This window comes from Piliocolobus tephrosceles, chromosome 15, assembly GCF_002776525.5.
Source record: "Piliocolobus tephrosceles isolate RC106 chromosome 15, ASM277652v3, whole genome shotgun sequence".
Lineage (NCBI taxonomy): Eukaryota > Metazoa > Chordata > Mammalia > Primates > Cercopithecidae > Piliocolobus > Piliocolobus tephrosceles.
Genome location: NC_045448.1, coordinates 25,876,480 through 25,895,366, shown reverse-complemented (window position 1 = coordinate 25,895,366; position 18,887 = coordinate 25,876,480). Strand labels below are relative to the sequence as shown.

The 18,887-nt window shown below is 40.4% G+C and overlaps 1 protein-coding gene and 1 pseudogene across 2 annotated transcripts in view; one reads left to right on the top strand and one right to left on the bottom strand.

The window, feature by feature from the left end:
• The window catches only part of ASXL2 (ASXL transcriptional regulator 2), a 160,943-nt gene that overhangs the window by 32,943 nt on the left and 109,113 nt on the right, over positions 1 to 18,887 (top strand). The window contains exons 2-3 of one of the 2 annotated variants that reach the window (XM_023229942.1): positions 13,512 to 13,594; positions 14,525 to 14,527. In XM_023229942.1, the coding sequence (XP_023085710.1) occupies positions 13,512 to 13,594; positions 14,525 to 14,527 (86 nt within the window). The remainder of the gene's footprint in view (positions 1 to 13,511; positions 13,595 to 14,524; positions 14,528 to 18,887) is intronic. The other variant, XM_023229943.1, reaches the window with a different exon arrangement.
• LOC111554519 lies at positions 1,135 to 1,235 on the bottom strand (annotated as a pseudogene).

The following is an 18,887-nucleotide window of genomic DNA, read 5'->3' as shown; positions in this document are numbered from 1 at the left end:
GTGAGCTGAAATCATGCCACTGCACTCCAGCCTGGCTGATAGAGCAAGACTCTGTCTCTAAATAAATAAATACATGCATTATCAAGATTGTGTTTCTGTCTCTCTCCCTGGGTTCACGCCATTCTCCTGCCTCAGCCTCCCGAGCAGCTGGTACTACAGGCACCTGCCACCACACACGGCTAATTTTTTTGTATTTTTAGTAGAGATGGGGTTTCACCATGTTAGCCAGGATGGTCTCGATCTCGACCTTGTGATCCGCCCGCCTCGGCCTCCCAAAGTGCTGAGATTACAGGCGTGAGCCACCGCGCCCGGCCTTTTTTTTTTTTTTTTTTTGACACAGAGTCTTGCTCTGTCGCCCAGTCTGGAGTGCAGTGACACTGTCTCGGCTCACTACAACCTCTTCCTCCCAGGTTCACGCCATTCTCCTGCCTCAGCCTTGCGAGTAGCTGGGACTGCAGGTGCCTGCCCACCATGCCCAGCTAATTTTTTGTATTTTTAGTAGAGATGGGGTCTCACCATGTTAGCCAGGATGGTCTCGATCTCCTGACCTCGGGATCCGCCCACCTCGGGCTACCAAAATGTTGGGATTACAAGCGTGAGCCACTGCGCCCGGCTGTGTTTCTGTCTCTTTGTGTTTGGGGTGTTAATTTGATCCTCAAACTCTGTGGAGCAAAAAAGCTGTTAGCTTTAGCCTCACATCATGCAGATTTAACTCCAGTGGTTGCTGGAGTTAACAAAGTTTTAATTTTTCTCTTATTCTGCCCTTTACCCTTGGCTTGAGACTTCTTCCCAGTAGTAAACCATTTACTGTGGTCAAGAGGATGGGAAGTGCTAATCGGGTTTCATGTGTTACTGCTAGTGTTGGTTTCCACTGTGTGGATTTAGAGTGGAGTAGGGGATGGATCTCCAAAAGAAAATCAGGGCCTTTTTAGCAGAAGAATGTTGAATGGTAGAAACAAATCTACCTTAAGCTTTGTAGAGTTCATGGATCCACAGCAACTAACAGTAAAAATTATGCCTTTCTCTTATAACAGTCTTTATAGCTGTCATTCTGGACCCTTAAAAAAGATTATGCATTGATAATGGGTTTGGGGAGAAAACGGCATTTTATTTTTTAAATTTTTATTATATTTTAAAAATACAAAATGCTTCATGAATTTGCATGTCATCCTTATGCAGGGGCCGTGCTGATCTTCTCTGCATGTTCTTAGTATGTGTGCTGCAGAAGGGAGCACAAAAATGGCATTTTAACAGAGGATAGCTTCATTACCAAAGGCATATGTGAGACTTATTTTTGAGGGACCTTGGAAATGGACTAACTTAATCTTGTGGAGCTAATATATTGAGGATAGTAGAGTATAAGTTTGGGTAGTCATAGTATAGCTGTATTTTGGATGACTTGTTAGGAAATGCAGCTGTAGTAGGTGCTTAGATATTTGTTCAAATCAACTATAGTAAAAAGATCAATTATTTTAAGAGTATCATAAAGACATCTACAAATAATAAATTGTTTCCTTTTCCATAATTGTACCTTTCTTTTACTTCTTCTCTTAGGTAGATACCATAATCGTGATTTTTTTCTTGTTCCAAGACTTTCTGGGGGTAGAGATGAAAAATGATTATAAGGATTTTTTTTTAATGCTAACTTATGGTTTTCTTGCCTTTTTTTTTTTTGTTTGTTTTTGGAGACAGATTCTCACACTGTCACCCAGGCTGGGGTGCAGTGGCACAATTTTAGCTCACCGCAACCTCCTTCTCCCAGGTTCAAGCGATTCTTGTGCCTCAGCCTCCCGAGTAGCTGGGACTACAAGCGCGTGCCACCATGCCTGGGTAATTGTTGGGCTTTTAGTAGAGACTATGTTTCACCATGTTGGCCAGGCATGGTCTCTTAACTCCTGACCTCAGATGATCCGCCCACCTCTCTCTCCCAAAGTACTGGGATTACAGCAGTGAGCCACTGCACCCCGCCGGTTTTCTTGCATTTTAATCAGAAAGTGAGTTGGGGCACTTTATGTTTTTTGAGGTTTTCTTTTTTTTTTTTTTAGACGAAGTTTCACTCTTGTTGCCCAGGCTGGAGTGCAATGGCAGGATCTCGGTTCACTGCAACCTCCGCCTCCTGGGTTCAAGCGATTCTCCTGCCTCAGCCTCCCAAGTAGCTGGGATTACAGGCGCCCACTGTCCCTTTGGAACTTGATGAAAGCTATAGATCTTCTCCCCAGAAAAAGATATAAACACTAAATACTATATCTGATTCCAAAGGGATTCGTGGAATCCTGAAGCCTGTTTATACTGTGGGCCTGAATTATAAATTAACACTCTGATCTAACGTCATATTATTAATATTTGTATATTTATTCCTAATCCTGTTTTTAAAATTTAATCGAAATCTTATTGTGTATTCAATTTTACATTCATAAGCATTTCCTTATCTTTGGAAACTCAAAAGCATTTTTAATAACAATATATTTTCAATTTAGGAATAATTTATTGGGTTTCTCTTACGTTTTGGGTATTGTCTAATTGGAGGAGCACAAAGATAAAGAGGCCTGTGCTCTCTCTTTGCTCATGTGCTAAGGATCGATCTCTTTGGAAGGGGAGTTAAATTACTTGATTATCTTAGTATTGGGTGTTTATTTAGATTATTTATTTTTATAACTTTGTTACAAATAATACTGCAGTAACACTTTTGTGCCTAGGCCTCATGTATTTCTGTTACTTTGCTTTGACAGATTTGCTAGAAGAAGGGTTACTGGGTAAGAGGGTGTCACTCTTTGAAAGGCTGTAGAAGTTAATACCATTTTTTTTTTTTTTTTGAGACAGGGTCTCACTCTGTCACCCAGGCTAGCGTGTAGTGACACGATCTTGGCTCACTGCAACCTGTGCCTCCTGGGACCAAGCAGTCCACCCACTCAGCCTCTTGAGTAGTTGAGACCACAGGTGTGTGCTGCCATGCCCAGCTAATTTTTATATTTTTATTTATTTATTTGAGACAGAGTCTCACTCTGTTGCCCAGGCTGGAGTGCAATGGCATGATCTCAGCTCACTGCAACCTCCACCTCCTGGGTTCAAGCTATTCTCCTGCTTCAGCTTCCCGAGTTGGGATTACAGGCATACACCACCATGCCTGGCTAATTTTTGTGTTTTTAGTAGAGACGGGGTTTTGCCATGTTGGCCAGGCTGGTCTCAATCTCCTGACCTCAGGGAATCCGCCCACCTTGGCCTTCCAAAGTGCTGAGATTACAAGTGTGAGCTTAATTTTTATATTTTTAGTAGAGATAGGATTTCACCATGTTTCCCAGGCTGGTCTCTAACTCCTGGGCTCAAAGCAATCCACCCACCTCGGCCTCCCAAGTAGTGCTGGGATTACAAATGTGAGCCACCGTGCCTGGCCTGTTACCAAATTACTGTCTATAAAGGTGTATCATTTTACCCTCTCCACTGTTTAGTGTGTATGTGCCTGTCTTATTCAACTCTTGAAGAATTTAATATTACCAGTTTAAAAATCTTTGCTATTTTGTTAAGTGATAAACTTTGAGGTATCTGTCAAAAGGAGTAGGGAAGGCATGTCAGATACAGAGCAACATGAGCGAAGGTGGCATGCTGACAGTGTGTGAGAGGCACTGTCTGCCAGAGCTGAGGAGGTTCTTGAGGGACGTGTGTGTTGCAGGACACTGAAAGGTTCTGTTTGGATGTGTTTCTTAATGGCTTGTGCTCCACAGTAAGCCTGTTCTTGACACTAGTTCCTCAAGACAGACGCTGGCAGTGGTCTCTTAAAATGGCTTACTATAGAGGATTAGTGGAATAGGTCATAGTCTCTGCTGCAGCAGCTGGTTCCAAGGCCATATTGATATTCATCATCTCCCTCTGCCACTGCCTAGTCTAGATTTCCCTCACTCATGGCGAGACTGCAGCTGATCAAGGTTGCTTGCCTGAGGCCATCATTCCTGAGGAGTCTAAGCCCCTATTTCTTTTTTCCTTATCGTGCCTTTGTCATATGCTGCACTTGCGTTTTATCACGAGATGTGGAAGCACCAAGGAGCACCTACTAGGTTAAGCTACAAATTGTTGTCACCTTCAGAGCCACTGAAATGATTGGTTCTTGTTTTTGAGGAATTGTAACATAGGGTGCTGAGAGTTGGATTCTGCTGATGACAAGTTGGGCAACTCAGCAGCAGCAGTGGCTCTTTTCATTAATTAGCTGATGAAACCTTAGACAAGTTATTTAATTTCTCTGCACCTCAGTTTTCACATCTAAAAAAAATGGGCTGATAGTATCTACTGCATAGGTTTATTGTAAAGGTTAAATAAGCTAACATATCTAAATCACTTAGAATAGTGCTTGGCAATTAAATGCTAAATAAGTATTAACTGTTAGTGTTACTAATTCTTCAGAGTTTGAAGAGAGTTTGGTTGAGAGCTTTTTTTCTTGAACTAGGGAGTGTGTATAACCTCCAGACTTTTTGGATAATTAAAAGAATCCAAGCTGGGAAAGACTAAACCAAAGTGACTTGATAGAGCTCTTCAGATTTGAGGGACCCCTAGGTAAACTATGCCCATGAGCTTACAAAGTCAGCTTCTGTAATCTTCTCTGTATATCTGTAGGTGCCTCTCTGTATAGATCTCGGCTCACCGCAACCTCCGCCTCCTGGGTTTAAGTGATTCTCCTGCCTCAGCCTCCCGAGTAGCTGGGATTACAGGCATATGCCACCATGCCTGGCTAATTTTGTATTTTTAGTAGAGATGAGGTTTCTCCATGTTGGTCAGGCTGATCTTGAACTCCCGACCTCAGGTGATCCACCCACCTCGGCCTCCCAAGTGCTAGGATTACAGGTGTGAGCCACCGTGCCTGGCCTTCCCTCACCTTTTATCCTTTTTTTAAAAGAGTCATTTTTACTAGTGTCTAAAGCTAGTCTTGCCACCCATGTTCCTAATTCCATCAGCCAACCATTAAGTGTTTTAGATCTGTCATATAATAGGCACTAGTAATACTAGATGAATAAGGCTGGGCATGGTGGCTCACACTTGTAGTCCTAGCTACTTGGGAGGTTGAGGCAGGAGGATTGCTTGAGCCCAGGAGTTTGAGGCTGCAGTGAGCTATGATCATGTACTCCAGGTATGGAACTGCACGCCACCTTGGGCGACAGAGTGAGTCCCTGTCTCAAAAACAAAAAACTGGTGCACTGTGATAAGCAGTACTGGGGATGTATTAGGGTGCTGCTATAGGAGCATAGCTATTTTTGAAGCCATGGGAGGATGAAAATGTCCAAGGTGAGTAAACACTGAGGAGAAAAGAATCCTGAAGAAGACCAACATTAAAAGACTGGACAATGAGGAAGTTGCTAGTAGAGAGGTAGAGTAGAGTGAACCATGAGAGTCTAGTGTGACAGAAGCTGAACAGAAAAGTGCATCTCAGGACACAGGTAGTGATCAACAGATACTGCTAAACAGCCAGGTAAGGACTTTTTCCCTCTTTCCTCCGAAGGCTCTTTTAGATAACATTTCTGTCTAAATACCATGTGTTCCTTGTTACTCTCATGTGTTGAGCTCCTGAACTCAGGTGAGTGTATCATGAGTTTAGTAACTGAGGGAGACCAGATCCTCTGAATTCATTTTGTTCTTGAGTGTCAAATCGGAACTAGTACCTCAAGCTCAGATAATGAGGGATTTGTCAAAAAATGTATCTGAAATTACTTGCCTCTCATGGTGGAAAGGGGGGAATATGGGATATCTAGGGATATTTGGGTCTCCCTTTATCCTGGTTCAGTGAAACTTCATTTGACGAAACAATTATTCCTCAATTCCACATTTTGTTTTCTTTATTGTCCTAGAAAGAGTTGTTTTAATTCCCTATTACTACTTCCAGTCAGTGCTAAATCCCCTCACATCTGATTTCTTCCCTCCGCATTAAGTGGAATCCGAATTTACAAAGCTAATTAAAGATCCCTTTGTTGCCAAATACAGGGGATAAATTTCTGTTGTTATCTCAGCTTCTAGGCAGCATTTGACATTGTTGACCACCTAAAACTTAGAATACTTTTGTCTTTTCTGAAACACCAGTGTTTTCTGGTTTTCTTCTTATCCTTCTGGTCACTTAGTTTATTTCCTAGTTGTTCTTCTCTGGCTCTTAAATGTTGATATATTGTTCTATAGCATAAGCCCTCATCTCTTCTCACTATTGTTGGCTGATTTGATTTACTGGTATGGCACAAGGTACCCTAATTAAAGCTTTTGGGCAGTAAATGAGCCTTCTAACACTGTTGGACTCTATATAAAGATCACTGTGTTACTTATTTGGACATTTAAAATGTAACAGTCATATAGATTGTACAAAATTCAGACTGCACATCTGTATATCTGGAATGAACTCATAATGCAACAATAATGGAAATATTCCTGTTATTTAGGCTAGAATCAAACTTGAATCTTAGAGGTAACTCAATTCTTGAGTGTTCAGAAAATAAAATTTTTAAATCCTTTTTATTAACTGAATTGGAAATCTGCAAGCTAAGAAGTAAATATATTAAGTACCCTTTAAAAATCTAGCTTTAAATCTATGTAGTGTTGATTTTAATTACTCTGAGTCATAAAGTAGTTTCTAAAAATTGTACTTTGAAGTTCCATGAGCAGCAGTGGAATGAGGTTTTGTTTGATAAACACTGCCCTCCTGTGGTTAATGTAAGCTAACAGTTTTGCAAAACTACTGTAGTCTTTTCCACTTGTGGTAAGATAATGTAATGGTTCATACAGCATGTTTGCTCAGTAATATATGTGGCCAAGACAGGGTTTTTTTTCCCTCATTCTCTCCCTCTTGGTTTTTTTCTAGTGTGTCTGCACATTTTTCTCATTTCTATCTATGCACATTTTCTTTCTTTTTTTGGTGGGGGAGGCAGAGTCTCACTCTGTCGCCGAGGTTGGAGTCCAGTGGCACTATCTCGGCTCATGGCAACCCCCACCTCCCAGGGATTGGCTCTCAGGATTCTCATGCCTCAGATTCTTGTCCCTCAGCCTCCCGAGTAGCTGGTATAACAGGCGTGTGCCACCACACCCAGCTAATTTTTGTATTTTTAGTAGAACCAGGGTTTGGTCATGTTGGCCAGGCTGGTCTCTTACTCCTGGCCTCAAGTGATCTGCCCGCCTTGGCCTCCCAAAGTGCTGGGATTACAGACATGAGCCACTGAGCCTGGCCCATGCGCTTTTTCATATATGAATTATAAGAGTTAAATGTAAACGAATACAGAAAAAGTATTAAGTTATCAAAGGGAGGGAAACTACATTTAAGTGTAAACATGCTTAAAGAAATAGAAAAGGCCAGTCAGTTACAATACATGAAATTAATAAAAACTTTCATGGAAAATCAATAGTGATAAAAAGATGAAGTATAAACTAGAAGAAAGGGTTTGTAATAAATGTGACAGTAAATGTTTCAATATATTTAATGTAAATTAGAGAGCTCTCACAAATGGTATGTGAGTGGACAGTAGCCAGTGAATAGCCAATTCACAAGTGAGGAAATATAGTAATTAAAGCACAAAAATATATTTAAATGCATAATGGTACTTTATAAAATAATACTCATAATAGTATTTCAAACAAAAACCAACATCACCTTTGCAGCATGCCAGAAAACCAGCTAATTATTCTGAAAACAGTAAATACAAAAATAAGTTGCTTATCCTGCCTTTTTTTTTTTTGGAGAAGGAGTTTTGCTCTTGTCACCTAGTTTGGAGTGCGGTGGCACAGTCTCGCTCACTGCAAATTTCGCCTCCCGTGTTCAAGCGATTCTCTTGCCTCAGCCTCCTGAGTAGCTGGGATGACAGGCATGCACCACCACACCCGGCTAATTTTTGTGTTTTTAGTAGAGACGGGGTTTCACCATGTTGGCCAGGCTGGTCTCAAACTCCTGACCTCAGGTGATCCACCCGCCTTGGCCTGCTGGGATTACAGGCGTGAGCCACCGCGTGCAGCTTTATCCTGGTTTTTCAATATGGATTGTACCTGGGGTAACCAAATAGATAGTGGAAAGTATTTCTTTTTAGAAGGGCTCTGGCTTATAAATGAAAAAGGAACGATGGACCATCAGCACTTTCCAACCCCTAAATAAAGTGATGGAGATAGTTATCATCAGTGGCTGCTAAAACAATTAGATTGAAATGCTGATAGGAAGCTTTATAATAAGTGGATCAGGTAGACCACATCTATCCCACTGATATATCTTAGCATCTCAAAAAAGAGATCATAGATATTTTGTGTGTTCTGATGTGGCATGGTAGGAAGTATACCGTAAGCCTATGAAGTTTTCTTGCTCAAATAAAATCTGAATCTGAGCAAGCCTCTAGGTTTCGATTCTAATTTTCAGGAAATGCAAGGGACAGAGGACCATACGATTAGCAAGATACAGAATATGTGTAACTACAGTACAGTTTACTAGTTTTTTTTCTGTAAGTAAATTGGAAGAAAAAAGAATGAGAGAAATCCGTAGATTAAAAGATACTTCAAGACATATGTTAGCCAAATCCAGTATATGTAAGTCTATCGATTTGAACAAATCAAGTATTTAAAAGCAGTGGTTTTTTCCTGTAAATTTGGGACATTGACTAAATAATTTTATATTAAGGAATTATAGTCATTTTCTGAGGTGTAAAATATTTTTTTAAGTCCTTGTCAGAGATATATATCACAATAATAATGAATGAAATGTCAGTGGCATGCTTCAGAATAACCCAGTTTGTGGACGGAGGGTGGCTGAAGGTATGGATGAAACAAGATAGGCCATGTGTTGATAATTGTTGAAAATGGGTGATGGGTATGGGGTGGTTCATTGTAATGTTCTAATTTGGTGAATGTTTTTAGATTTCCATAATAAAAAGTTTTAAAAGTGTACTATGTAAGTCTTTAATTGAAAAACATTTTTCTTTCTCCCCCAAACTATAGCTTTAAGCAGTCTGAGAAAATTTAGTATAGTACTTTTCTATGTTAAAACTAATTCTAGGCCAGTTATAGTAGCTCACACTGGTAATCCTAGCACCCTGGGAGGCCGAGGCAGGTGGAACATTGAGCCCAGGAATTTGAGACCAGCCTGGACAACATGGCTAAACCCCTTCTCTACAAAAAGTACAAAAACCCAGGAGTTCAAGACCAGCCTGGGCAACATGGCAAAACCCTGTCTGTACAAAAAAATACAAAAATTAGCCAGGTGTGGTGGCACATGCCTGTAGCCCTAGCTACTCTGGAGACTGAGGTGGGAGCATAGCTTGAGCCTGGGAGACGGAGGTTGCAGTGAGCTGTGATTGCACCACTGCCCTCCACCTGGGCAATACAGTGAGACCCTGTCTCAAAAAAGACAACAATGAAAAACTTTTTTTTTTTTTTCTGGAGATGGAGTCTGGCTCTTTCACCCAGGCTGGAGTACAGTGGCGCTGTCTCGGCTCACTGCAGTGTCTGCTTCCTGGGTTCAAGTGATTCTTGAATTCTTGAACCAGCCTCCTGAGTAACTGGCATTATAGGTGCCCACCACCACACCTGGCTAATTTTTTGCGTGTGTTTTTAGCAGAGAGAGGGTTTCTCCATGTTGGCCAGGCTGGTCTTGAATTTTTGGCCTCAAGTGATCTGCCCTTGGCCTCCCAAAGTGCTGGGGTTACAGGTGTGAGCCACTGTACCTGGCCTTAAAAAAACTAATTCTAAATACCTAGCATTTAAAGGAACCTGTGATAAACTTTTTTTTTTAAAGAAAATAAATACTCCATATATATAAAATATATATTATATATGTAATTATATATATATTATACATATAGGAGTATTTTTCTTTAATTTATGTATAATTTATACACATATAAAATTATATATAATTTATACATACATAAAATTATATATAATTTAATATAATATATATACTATATATAATATATATATATATTTTTTGAGATGGAGTTTCGCTCTTGTCATCCAGGCTGGAGCGCAATGGCGCGATCTTGGCTCACTACCACCTCCGCCTCCCGGTCCAGGTGATTTTCCTGCCTCAGCCTCCCTAGTAGCTGGGACTGCAGGCACCCGCCACCATGCCCCGTTAATTTTTGTATTTTTAGTAGAGATGGGGTTTCACCACGTTGGCCAGGCTGGTCTTGAACTCTTGACTTCAGGTGATCCACCTGCCTTGGCCTCCCAAAGTACTGGGATTACATGCCTGAGTCACCGTGTCCGGCCTCCTTCAGTAGTTTTAACCACCTGGTTTACTCTGTTTGATTAAAGTACAGAACGTCTTGGAAATCAGTGAAATCCTTACTAAAAAGACACAATTTTTGGTCTCTGCTTCTATTTATTTATTTATTTGTTTATTTTTGAGGTGGAATCTCACTCTGTCACCCAGGCTGGAGTGGGGTGGCACAATCTCCGCTCACTGCAAGCTCCGCCTTCAGGGTTTACGCTGTTCCCTTGCCTCAGCTTCCTGAGTAGCTGGGACTACAGGCGCCCACCACCATGTCTGGCTAATTGTTTTGTATTTTTAGTAGAGACGGGGTTTCACCGTGTTAACCAGGATGGTCTTGATCTCCTGACCTTGTGATCTGCCCATCTCAGCCTCCCAAAGTGCTGGGATTACAGGTGTGAGCCACCGCACCCAACCGGTCTCCGCTTCTAATAGCTTAATGTCTTATGATGTTTCAAACACATTAAAATATTAAAATAACTCAATTTCTTGTTCTGCAGAATATATTAGAAAATATTAATTTTTACCATTACCATGAATAATACAAATATTTTCAGTTCTGAGTGTGACTCATTCTGATAATGATTTAATAGTCACCTTTCAATTAAGATTTGATATGCCAGAGAAATGACGCTCTAGAAATATTTATTTCAGTTTTCTAGCTCCTTGGACAGATGTATATGTGCAAACGTAGCCATTTTTGCCATTTAAATTGGCAGGAAAAAACCCACATTGAAATGTATTATATTTGATTGCTAGTAAAGTCAAATATTGTATTTCATTTGCTTCATAAATTTTTATAGGATATTGAATTTGTACGCAAAAGTGGACAATAATATAGTGAATATCTTTGTGTTCGTCATTTAGCTTCTATAATTATCAATTTATGGCCAATCTTGCTATATTTAAACCCATAACTTCTTGTATATTTTTTGAAGTCCCAGACATCATATGATTTCATCCATAAATACTTTGGTGTGCAAATTCTTTTTCATATGGTTATTATCCAGTTATATTAACCCTTTTGTGAACTATTATTTGTCCAGATCCATGGTGTATTTTTGTTTATTTTCAGTACTTTAATACATTTTTAGTATATAGACAATAAATAAATAAAGGTTCAGTTTTCTGTATCGGCCTTAACTTGGATGAAGGCAATAAGTTTAACTTTGGACATCTGAAGTTTGAAATGCTTGTGGGATATCCAACTTTTACAGGTTTTTAATAGTTTTTAACAGACTGCCATATTCATTAAAATGTGAGTGATTGGTGAAAGGTTGGTGACTGGTTAATGTTATTCAGGGAAATTTTGGTGGAGTGAAAAGTAAAAGGGGTAAATGGATATTTATAAAATATTTGAGGGATGGGCACAGAAAAAGACATCTACAAAGAAAACTGAGAAAAATATTTTGGGGAAAAAGAAAAGTCTGGGAGGGTGAAGTCTGTGAAGGGAATAGTTAATAATGTCAGATGTAGCAGAGAGATCAAGCAACATGATACACAGAAATATGTGTTGGATTTTATGACTGACCAAATGAGAAAATAGTTACAAACACAGGACACAGTGTGCTATAGTGGTGCAAGACTTGGATTTGAATTTTGGCTGCCATTTATCTTGCTGTATTATGTTTGGAACTATTACTGGTTATTGTATTTTTGTTTCATATGTAAATGTAAGTATAAACAACAAAATAAAACATATATGAAATATATATCTGTTGAGACTCTTAGCTATTTGTTTCAAGAATATTCACCAGACATCTTGAAGCATAGTTGTAATAGCTACTTTTGTCTGATAATTCCGACATCTCTGTTACCTTAGGTTTATTGTATATAGCTTATGTTTTCTCTTGTGAGTTGCTGATTTCCTTACTATTCCTATGTTGAGTAAGTTTGAATTGTTTATTAGACATTATTTCTTTTTTTGAGACAGGCTCTGTCGCCCAGGCTGTAGTGCAGGGGCACAATCTCGGATTATTGCAGTCTCTGCCTCCCAGGTTCACCACCATGCCCTGCTAATTTTTTTTTTTTTGAGATGGAGTGTCACTCTGTTGCCCAGGCTGGAGTGCAGTGGCATAATCTCAGCTCACTGGAACCTTTGTCTCCCAGGTTCGAGTGATTCTCCTGCCTCAGCCTCCTGAGTAGCTGGGATTACAGGCACTCACCACCATGCCTGACTAATTTTTGTATTTTTAGTAGAGATGGGGTTTTACCATGTTGGCCAGGCTGGTTTTGAACTCCGGACCTCAAGTCATCTGCCCGCCTCAGCTTCTCAAAGTGCCGAGATTACAGGCATGAAACACTGTGCCTGGCCGAGATAAATCATGGGAATTCCTCCCATGCTTGTAGGACCACTTGCAAGGTTCTGCTTTCTTGGAGTTTTAGGTCCCTGTCTAGCTACTGCTAGTATTACCACAGCTGCTCCCATGCGATTGCCTGGGGCAACAGCAGAGAAAAAGAAGAGCGGGGGTGGGGGGGGCGGGGGGGGCGGGAAGGGAAGGTGGGGACCCAGAGAATTTTTTCTCCCTCTATCCAACATTTAGAAATGCCCTCTTTACTGTGCCTCAGACCAAAGAAGATTTTTCTCTTGGAGCACTTTCTGCCTGCACTTAGCCTGCAGTTCCGGGTTTTGGGCTGCCTTTAAGTCCAGGCTCAGGGGAGCTACCAGAGGGAAACAAAATCAGGAAACTCACTGCTGGACTAGTGTGGTACTCCTAGTTATGCTTTCCTCCCTAGACCACCTGCTACCATTTTTGGAGTCCTTAAAGAGCTGCTTCATGCATTCTGTCCAGGTTTTTAGTTGCATTCAGTGGGAGAGACAGAATGGACTATGCCTACTCTGTCTTTACTAGAACCAGAACACAGATATTACTTTAATTTTATTATAATCATATTGTTTACTTGTTTTGGTTAAGAATTTATTGTGCTCCTGTGATTTACTAGGCTTTGCTATACATTTACCAGGAAATGGATAATCTTAATGTGCTTGCAGTAAGTCACACGTAGTGAAGGGATGTGGGGATGGAGTTAGAAAGTAAACAGTTACATATTATTAGTAGTGAATACTTGGGTTGTAAATTTTAGCTTTTTTGGTCAATTTCTGCTTCAGGAGTTGACTTACTATTTATGACTGAGGGAAAGAAGATCTGATATATATTGTTAATTTTTCATTTATTCTGAAATATAAGGGATGAAAAGTCTCTGGATATGTATGCTCTGGACATAATTATTAAGACATAAGAAATATATATAGAATTATAAGAACTTGAGATAAGAAATAATTTATTATTATATGCTTGTTTTTCAGGTCTTAGAAAAATACCCCAATACACCCATGAGTCATAAAGAAATTCTTCAAGTTATCCAGAGAGAAGGACTAAAAGAAATCAGGTGAGTTATTTAAATATTATTAGTAATAATTATAATACTTGATCAGAGTATTTGGTAGTATATAATAGTGTGCTTTAGTCCTGAAGATTAATTATTTAATAATAAATGCTTTGTTCTGATTTATTCAGCTATCAGATCTTTGGAATTTTTTAAGTTATTACATAGTTTTAAAACCAAAAGTAAGTTAAATTCTTAGAGGGTAGCTATCTTTAAGCCCATGCACTGTAATTTTTAGGAAGACCTGGAGCCATCTTCAAGACTTCATCTGTCACTTCAGGCTTTTTGATTTAATAAACTTGGTCATTAGTGATAAAAATTACTCTCATACAGGGAGAATCCTAGAGGTAGACAGATAGTCCCAGAAGAAATAATGCTGGCTCAAAAGGATAAAACGAAAAAGAACTGTAAAGCAGTATATATGTCAAATAATAGTCTTATCATGTTCAAATATAATAGACTTGGGTCATTAATACAGGATCGAAGATAACACAGTCTTTTTTTTTTTTTTTGAGACAGAGTCTTGCTCTGTCGCCCGGGCTGGAGTGCAGTGGCCGGATCTCAGCTCACTGCAAGCTCCGCGTCCCGGGTTTACGCCATTCTCCTGCCTCAGCCTCCTGAGTAGCTGGGACTACAGGCGCCCGCCACCTCGCCCGGCTAACACAGTCTTTAATTTCCAAGAATCTTATTATATTACAGTAACAGGCCAGGCATGGTGGCTCATGCTTGTGATTGCAACTCTGGGAGGCTGAGGTGGGAGGATTGCTCGAGGCCAGGAGTTTGAAACCAGCCTGGCCAACGTAGTGAAACCTCATCTCTACAAAAAATTGTATGAACTAGATGTGGTGGTGTGCTCCTATAGTCCTAGCTATTTGGGAGGCTGAGGTGGGAGGATTGCTTGAGTCCAGGAGTTTGAGGCTGCAGAGTGCTAAGAAGGTGCTACTGTACCCCAGCCTTGGTGACAGAGCAAGATGCTGTCTTGTTTAAAAAAAAAAAAAAAATTACAATAATACTTAATAGTCTTTTTTTTTTTTTTTGAGACAGAGTCTGATTCTGTCTCCCAGGCTAGAGTGCAGTGGCATGATCTCGGCTCACTGCAACTCTGCCTCCCAGGTTCAAGCAATTCTCCTGCCTCAGCCTCCTGAGTAGCTGGGATTACAGGCATGCACCACCATGCCTGACTAATTTTTGTACTTTTAGTAGAGACAGGGTTTCACCATTTTGCCCAGGCTCTTCTTGGACTCCTGAGCTCAGACAGTCCGCCTGCTTCATCCTCCCAAAGTTCTAGGATTACAGGTGTGAGCCACCATGCCTGGCCAATAGTCAGTGTTCTTAAGACTCTCTATCGTCAAGAAATGTTAAAATTATATTAGGTATGCTCTGTATATTAAGATAGAAATTTGGGAGTCTATGTTAGATTTTCATTAAGTTAGGAAAAGTTTGCAGTGCTTTCAAACTACTGCTGGTTTTCAACTATGAGTGGCATTGTGTAACACTCTTAGAGAAAGAGTTTAGAATTTTGGGGGGCTATTTTTGATTGTCACAGTGATTGGGGTAGGGGAACACAATGGCATTTAGCGGGCAGGTAACAGGAATGCTAAATGTCTTGCGTTGTGCTGGACATTGCTTCACGTTGAATAGTTTTTCATCTCAGGTGCCAATTGTGTTCCCATTGAGAAACAGTAAACTATGCCCAAATATTTGTAAATGGACATTGTATTTCTTGATGAGTAGCCATTGCATGTTCTAAATTTTATTTCTCATTTTTTCTTTCTTTCTTTTTTTTTTTTTTTAAGAGATGGAGTCTCGTTATGTTGCCCAGCCTCGAGTACAGTGGCTGTCACAGCCATGATCATGGGCCTTAAGTGATTCTCCCATCTCTGCCTCCTGAAGCTGGGACTATGGGCACTCGTTTTCTTCTCTTTGACATGAAATTCTAGTTGAGGTTTTTTTATTGGCTCTCCCTTTCTAAAGCAGTTTGAATTCTTTTTTGATTTATAGTCAGACTTCAGTAGGCTGAAATAAATTAGGTTTGCTTCATTGACATGAAAAAGTAAAATATAAATTAGTCTGCCTTACTTTATATAACACATCCCTGAAAAGTTGAATGTAAACATTTTAAAATTAAAACATTAAAATGCATTTGAAGGCCGGGTGCAGTGACTCACGCCTGTAATCCCAGCACTTTGGGAGGCTGAGGTGGGCGGATCACCTGAGGTCAGAAGTTTGAGACCAGCCTGGCCAACATGGTAAAACTCCGTCTCTATTTTTTTTTTTTTTTTTTTTGAGATGGAGTCTCACTGTGTCACCCAGGCTGGGGTGCAGTGGTGCGATCTCGGCTCACTGCAGGCTCCACCTCCCATGTTCACGCCATTCTCCTGCCTCAGCCTCTCGAATAGCTGGGACTACAGGCACCCGCCACTACGTCTGGCTAATTTTTTTGTATTTTTATTAGAGACGTGGTTTCACCAAGTTAGCCAGGATGGTCTCAATCTCCTGCCCGCCTTGGCCTCCCAAAGTGCTGGGATTACAGGCGTGAGCCACCGTGCCCAGCCAAAACCCCATCTCTATTAAAAAAAAAAATTAGCCAGGCATGGTGACACGTGTGTGTAATCCCGGTTACTTGGATGGCTGATGCAGGAGAATAGCTGGAACCCAGGAGGTGGAGGTTGCAGTGAGCTGAGATTGCACCAGTGCACCCCAGCCTGGGCAACAGAGCGAGTCTCTGTCTCAAAAAAAAAAAAAAAAAAAAAACTATATATATATATATTTATATACTTTATATAACATAGCCCTGAAAAATGGAGTGTAAACATTTTAAAATTAAACATTTTAATTAAAATTAATTAAAAATGCATTTGAAGGCCGGGTGCAGTGGCTCATGCCTGTAATCCCAGCACTTTGGGAGGCTGAGATGGGTGGATCACCTGAGGTCGGGAGTTTGAGACCAGCCTGGCCAACATGGTAAAACCCTGTCTCTATTTTTTTTTTTTTTGAGACATAGTCTCGCTGTGTCGAGTCTTGTGTGTATATATATACACACACACATACACACATATGCACATATATACACATATATGCACATACATACACATATCTACATATATGCACATACACATATATACATATATATACAGTCTTGTGTGTGTATATATATGTATACACATTTGAAGAATTAACTTTTAAAAGTACCTTTTGTGGGTGGGTGCAGTGGCTCATACCTGTAATCCCAGCACTTTGGGAGGCCGAGGCAGGCAGATCACTTGAGGCCAGGAGGTCTTAATGTCAGTATCATCCAGCTCTAACATAGTAAGGCTCTGGGACTTTAAACTTACCATGATCATTTCCAGGGAGCAAGCAGGAATAGTAAATAAAGATTAGTAAAAACAAACAAACAAACAAAAAAACCGCAGGAAAAAATGGAAGAGTTTTTTTAAAAAGGTAGTAAAGTATGTGAATCATCGGATAGCTTCTGGTTCACATAGTGACAGTTGGAAGTAGCTTTTCCTGGTTAAACTGTGTTGTGGTAATGCAGTTACAGGACAACAAAGCAGTACATGCTGACCACCCTTAGCAGGGAATGTGCTTTCACTCAGCTGTTGGACAGTTAAGTCTTTTAGGTCTCCATTTGTATACCTCTTTTTCAGAGAGAATTTTGGCTGACTTTCTGGTCTTGATCATACCTTCCTATTTTAGTTGGTTGTAGTGTTCTGTGTTCTTTTCTTTTCTTTTTTTTTTTTTTTTGAGACAGAGTTTCACTCTTGTCGCCCAGGCTGGAGTGCTGTGGCGTGATCTCGGCTCATTGCAACCTCTTTCTCCCAGGTTCAAGTGATTCTCCTCCCTCAGCCTCCTGAGTAACTGGGACTACAGGCCCGTGCCACCATGCTTGGCTAATTTTATATTTTTAGTAGAGACAGGGTTTCACCATGTTGACCAGGCCGGTCTCGAACTCCTGAACTCAAATGATCTGCCTTCCTCGGCCTCCCAAAGTGGAAGGATTATAGGCATGAGCCACCGTGCCCATCATGTTCTGTGTTCTTCATAGCATTAAGGTTTGAAATTATATATGTTTGTGGTTATAAAAAAAAAATCATACAATTTCTCTGTACCTTACTTTTTTTTTTGAGACGGAGTCTCGCTCTGTCGCCCAGGCTGGAGTGCAGTGGCTGGATCTCAGCTCACGCCACCACGCCCGGCTAGTTTTTTGTATATTTTTAGTAGAGATGGGGTTTCACTGTATTCACCAGGATGGTCTTTATCTCCTGACCTTGTGATCCACCCGTCTCGGCCTCCCAAAGTGCTGGGATTACAGGCTTGAGCCACCGCGCCCGGCCTGTACCTTACATTTTTAAGGTAGCTCCGGAGGCAGTGACATTATCTTTCCCCACCTCAGCATATGGTGCATAACAAGTATTTAAAACCTACTTGTTAATGAATATATGAGGTATTATTGGTTGGAAGATCATATTCATATATAGTTATAGATTATTCTCTTGCTGCAGTGATGTGTCAAATGGTCGTCTTTTTTTCTGAGACAGGGTCTCGCTCTGTTACCCAGGCCTGAGTGCAGTGGTGCAATCTCATCTCACTGCAGCCTCGTCCTTTTGGGATCAAGAAGTCCCACAACCTCAGCCTCCTGAGTAGCTGGGACGAGAGGTGCATGTGCCACCATGCCCAGCTAATTTTTGTATTTTTTGTAGAGGCAAGGGTTTCGCCATGTTGCCCAGGCCCGTCTTGAACTCTTGGACTCAGGTGATCCTCCTGCCTTGGCCTCCCAAAGTGCTGGGATTCCAGGCATGAGTTACCATGCCCGGCCGGTAGTCTTATACTCTTAAAAGTTTTTTAGAAAGATTACAGAATGGTATTATGCTTCTCAAAAGTGTGTGACTACTTACTGTTTTATTTTCATTCCTCGGACCTCAGTACATGACTTTGAGCTCTTCTCCCTTTATATTTTTCCTTTGGCTCCCACATTTTGAAGAATTTTGCCTAGGTTATTCAATACCATTTTTGTTTGATTTTAAAATTTATTAAATTTTATTTTTTATTAAAAACAAATATTTATGAACAGATTAATGAATAAACAAAATAAGGTATATGCATAAATGGAGTATTATTTAGTCTTAAGAAGACATAAAATTCTGATAGATGCTGCAGTATGGATGAACCTGGAAAACATTATGCTAAGTGAAGTAAGCCAGACCCAAAAAGACAAATGTATGACTCCAGTTACATGAGATACCTAAAATAGGTAAGTTCATAAAGAGAAAGTAGGATAGAGGTTACCATAGACCGG